General features: G+C 42.0%; 1 protein-coding gene across 1 annotated transcript in view; it reads left to right on the top strand.

Moving 5' to 3' along the window:
* Window positions 1-2,325: 2,325 nt before the first annotated feature.
* LOC119414932 (excitatory amino acid transporter 5) overlaps window positions 2,326-5,501 on the top strand; it is a 90,658-nt gene continuing 87,482 nt past the window's right edge. Inside the window, exon 1 of the mRNA XM_037682050.1 lies at window positions 2,326-2,466. Coding sequence (XP_037537978.1) covers window positions 2,326-2,466 — 141 coding nt within the window. The remainder of the gene's footprint in view (window positions 2,467-5,501) is intronic.

The raw sequence follows: 5,501 nt of genomic DNA, 5'->3' as shown, positions 1-5,501 counted from the left end.
TTCCTTCTGAAGTTCACGGCCATTGTCTTCTTAATGATGTGAAAGTTATTCTCCTTGCACCAGCTCTCCAGGTTTTTCACCTCCTGTGTTGTGTGTGATGCATCCCACCGCCACTGTATCATCTGCAAACTTTACAATGTGACAGCCTCGATGGGTAGCTGCACAATCATACATGAGCAGAGTGAACAGGAGATGGCTCAGCACACAGCCCTGAGGAGAGCCAGTGCTGAGGATTATGGTGGAGGAAGAGAAGTTGTGGATCCTCACGAAGAGAGCAAGAGCAAACAGAACTGGTCAGGCTTGTGTTGGTAGTGTACCAGTACTCAAAGTGATTAAAAGAGCCTTCTCGTACATGACGTTAAGCAAATAATTCCATCCATCCATCCATCCATCCATCCATCCATCCATCCATCCATCCATCCATCACCCTTACCCACTTCTTCCTTTTTGGACTGCTGGAGTCACTGGTGCCCATACCCAGCAATCACTGTGTGAGAAGTGGGGTCACCCTGGACAGGTCTCCAGTCCATCACAGGAACACAGAGACAAATGAGACAAACAACCATTCATTCTCTCACTCACACCTAGGGACAATTTAGAGTTACCAATCAGCCTAACATGTAGCACCATGTTTTTGGTCTGTGGGAGGAAACTGGAGTACCCGGAGAAAACTTACATATGCACAGAGAGAACATGCCAACCACCCAGAAAGGTCCCCAGCCAGGATTTGATCCAGCAACCTTCTTGCTGACAGGCATCAGCTCTGCCAACTGAGTCACCGTGCTGCCCTCGAGCAAATAATAATTTATACAAAATTATATAATTGAGGTTATTAATGTCTGAAATTGAAAAACACATTTATGTGAATATAACTTGTTTGTAATTTTTTCAGGTTATAGATGTAAATTCTGTATATTTGACATGATTGAAATAAATAGACTAAGTGCTAATGAAGAAGCAGATATTCTGGGAATTTTGCACCTCTACATGCCTAACACCATCTTCCTGCATCTAAATTAAGGGAAGTTTGCACAAGCTATGAAAACACGTCTGGATAGTAGTGAATTTGGAGAACCCTTTAGACCATGTCAGAATGCAGCTACAAGCTAACAGAGTACACCACCTGAGCACAAATGTACTTTGCCACAGGCATCAAGCCTGCACTGGGTTGCTTCAATGACTTTGACCAGATCAGAGTCATAGCAAGGCATGAACCCATCCAGCTTCAAATTCTTGATGAGCAAGATCCATGTCTGCAGGTCCCAATCATGAATAATATATATTGAATCAGCATGTTTTTCCATTTTTTTTTTTCATTTTCCATTGTTTTGTTGGCACTGTAAAGAAGGATGGAAATGTTCAAGACAAGCACTTTCATTCATTTTGGTCTTTCATTGGATATTTTGTAAAAACACACTGAACCAACTTCTATATTTCAGAACAAATCTACATCAGTATTCTTACTGTGTAATTTATGTGTCATGACTGATTATAGGTGTGTGGATGCACATTGAACACCACCAAATACATCTCTGAGATGTCAGCTGTGAAACTGTGTACTTAATCAAATGTTGCCCACACACAGTTTGAATGCTTTCAGATATCTAGAACATGAAGCTGTTTTATTTATTGTCGATAAAATGTAAAGCCCAACCTGCAGTGACTCAACAACCTGTTCTTGTTTATGTGTGTAATTTTTCTCTTCTTTATTCCTCATTCTCTCCTCTCTTTTTTATAGTGTGCCCTGGACCAATCCGAGGTCCAATTGTTCAGCGAGCTCTCTAATCCAGCCTCAGATTTGAGTTGGGATGCACAGTGCCTAATAGGATTGTAGTCTTAACCCCGAGGACAATACCACCAGCTGTCGCAGAGCCCTCTGTTGGCTGCCAGCAGAAATGTGCCTGAGGCAGAGGGGGAGTAGAGGGTGGAGTGGGTTGACTGTCAGAGAAGCGGGTAGATACAGGATTACTGTGTGGCTATGTGATGCTTTTAGTTTGATGTGAAATTACTGAGGACGCAGCTCGGAGGAGACAATCCTGTAACGCTTAATTTTGGACCGCTACCTTGTTGATTCAGCTTTTAACCTTCCTTCATCATCAAACAACTTTTCTTTATTTTTTATATTTTTTAGTTTGTTTCTGTCTCACAAGATCCCCTTCTCCCTAATCAATCTGCATCCAACTACTTTCCCCACTTCCTCCACTGTGGTGGCAGGTGTCGCTTCTGTGCTGGCTCTATGTGGCTGAATAAGTGGTGAAAGAAGGGGTTGCTTTGGGGGGGTTTGAGAAGTTAAAAGTCAGAACCAGGACAAACAGGTGGAGGAGGATGGCGCTGGCACTGGAGGAAGTGTGGGGCAGAGTAAAGAACGTCTGCAAGCAGAACGGACTGCTCATCCTGTCGGTGCTGGCCGTGGTCATCGGCTGCCTGTTGGGCTTCTTCCTGAGAGGCAAGCAGCTCTCCGAGCAGGTCAGTTGGTGACAGTATTGGTTGTGACTCAGAATCAACCTTGTCCTATCAAAACTCCCCCTCCTGCCATTCTGCCTTATCCCCCCATCCACCACCCCAAATTGTCCACGGTGATTCCATTTTCAACTTAAATGCCAGAATAGATTCAAATAGAACTCCTGTTCAATGTATAAATCTTTGTTCCTTCTTCAGGAGGAACGCTCCATCATTTTCCTGACATAAATACACAGAAAACATGAACTAATTTTGTGAGTTACTTACTCACGAAGTGGGATTTTACTCAAAGGACTTAAAGTTCTTATGTTTCAATCTTTATTCATTATGTGATGTTATACAGCTTGTTTTATACACTCAGTATTTGCCAGATTTAAATGATTAGACAGACACACACATACACATGCACACACACAAGGGGACATTTTTTGCTCATGACAAAAAGCACATTTTAGGTCTTATTTACATTACTGCTAGTATTTTTCTTGGAAATCATCCATGCATCCATTATCTTTACCCGCTTATTGCATTTTGGGTCACGGGGGTCGCTGGTGCCCATGTCCAGCAATCACTGTGCGAGGGGTGGGGTACACCCTGGACAGGTTGCAAGTCCATCACAGGGACACAAATAGACAAACGAGACAAACAACCATTCACTCTCTCACTCACACCTAGAGACAATTTAGAGTTACCAATCAGCCTAACATGCATGTTTTTGGTCTGTGGGAGGAAACCGGAGTACCCGGAGAAAACCCACGCATGCACGGAGAGGACATGCAAACTCCAGAAAGGCCCCTGGACCGGGGTTTGAACCAAGGACCTGCTCGCTGAGAGGCAGCAGCTCTACCAGTTGCGCCACCGTGCTGCCCTTCTTGTAAATCATTTATTTTCTAATTCGTTAAAATGTTTTTTGTCCACATGCTTCAATATAAAACACTGAAATGCCCATGCAGTGCCACTAAGTGGTGATAACATCCACAATAATAGGACGAAACATGCTTAATCTGGTTAACAAATTTACCTAAACTTTATTTGTTTAATGCTTTGATACTGTTTACAATTTTTTTTAGTCACAAACTATTTTATCACACCAATAAAAAGTGATAGTGACAGGGCCAGGATAAATGCAGACATTTGTAAAGAAAATGGATAGATAACAACTTTATTGCTGTTTTGGCCATGGTCAGTCAAACAAGGCTGGACTCTGTCTATCAGGGAGTGAGGTGCTGCCTGAAGTGGAAGAATTGAGGTATCTCTGGGTTTTGTTTGCAAGTGAGACAAGAAGGGAGCGTGAGATTGACTGAAAGATTGGCACAACTTTGGCAGTACTGTGTACTCTGTTCTGGTCTGTTGTGGCTGCAAGGCGAAGTTCCCTTGTTTACTGGTCGGTCTACGTTCCTACCCTCATATATATATATATATATATATATATAAATATATATTTTCCATTTTCCCTTTATTTATCCAGGTATTCTCATTGAGCCACGAGAACTCATTTTCAAGAGAGACCTGTTTAGGGAGCAGATGGGGGTTAAGGACCTTGCTCATGGGCCCAGAGTGGGGCGAATGAGGGTGGGGGCAAGTGTGGGTGCTTCACCTACCCAACCCACATTTTTGATGTTGTCGGTAACGGGGCGTGAACTGGCGATCTTCCGATCACAGGCCACCTTCACTAACCTCTGCGCCACCACTCCTCTGGGTATTGATTGAACGAATGAGAATATGAATACAAGTGGTCAAAATATTTTTTTCCGCATGGTACGTAGACTCTTCCTTAAATATGTAGGACAAAAGGTTCAGGTATACGGGAGCAACTCGGAGTAGAGCCATTGCTCCTCCACATCAAAGGGAGCAAAATGAGGAAGTTTGAGCATCTGATAAGGATGCCCCTGGACAACTCATCCAGGAGCATCAAGTGGAGGCTTGTCCAAATGGGAAAAGACTTCAGGGAAGACCCAGAACAAGCTGGAGAGACTGACTCTCATCTGGACTGGGAACAACTTGGGAGTCCTCCCAGAAGAGCTATAAGAGGTGAGTGCACAAAGAGATGTCTGGTCCTCCATGGTAAAACTGCTCCCCTGCAGCCCAACTCTGGAACAAGTGGAAGATAACACACAACTTCATTGTTATTGTTTACAGTGACCATCCGTACACATGTGCACTGGATGTGGCAAAAGCCTTTCCGATCGGTGTTTTCTCTACATAGTTCGATGACCGTAACCCAAAGTTGGCGACAACAAACGTTTTGTAAAACTGCATACATGTGTATGTAGTATGTTACGTTGTATGTTCTTAACAACTGTTTTCTAAAAGTGTTGCCTTGAGTACATGCAAGTTGATTTAACAAACTTGACAATATATCTACAATACTGTTCATTTTTTCAAGTACATGTATCTCTACTGTATGCTCTATGGGTATTTTTAGGTGTATTAATTTAACTCTGAGTACACATGCCTGTTTTATGTTGTTTCGGTGCCTGTTATGTTGAAGATTCTCTTTACAGAAAAATAAAGGCAGTTTTGTTTAATGTTTTCTTTTAGTTCAATCTGCATTGATATTCAAATTGTGTAAATACAACATAATATTCAAAACCTATGTATGTATGTAACAGCATCGCAGATTCAGCTGTATTTGAGCTGCATGGCAATACAAACTTCACTACTTAAATGAAATGACTAGCTTAAAAAAAACATGTTTTAGGAAATAAATCCTAGGAACATAAATAAATAGGCTTTGGAGAGAAAAACAAAAACGAAAAGTGTTGACAAAACGATACTTCATGGTGTACATCGGAACTTGAATCACGATATACATTTATCAAACAGCTTGATCTTTGTTGGTATACCATCAAGCACGACTTCACAGAACACAGTTTATTCAGGTAAAACGTAAGAATGCTGATTCCTTGAGGTACATTTTCTGCTTGAGATACCTACCAAAGGGAATCTGCAGCCTAGGCAAAAATAAATACATATGGACTTCTGTCACCTACATCCATCTCGTATACCAACAAAGATCAAGCTGTTTGATAAATGTATAT

The sequence above is a fragment of the Nematolebias whitei genome, chromosome 9 (assembly GCF_014905685.2).
Source record: "Nematolebias whitei isolate Nwh7 chromosome 9, NemWhi1, whole genome shotgun sequence".
NCBI lineage: Eukaryota > Metazoa > Chordata > Actinopteri > Cyprinodontiformes > Rivulidae > Nematolebias > Nematolebias whitei.
Note: the sequence above shows the minus strand (reverse complement) of the source record. Positions and strands in the feature narration are given on the sequence as shown.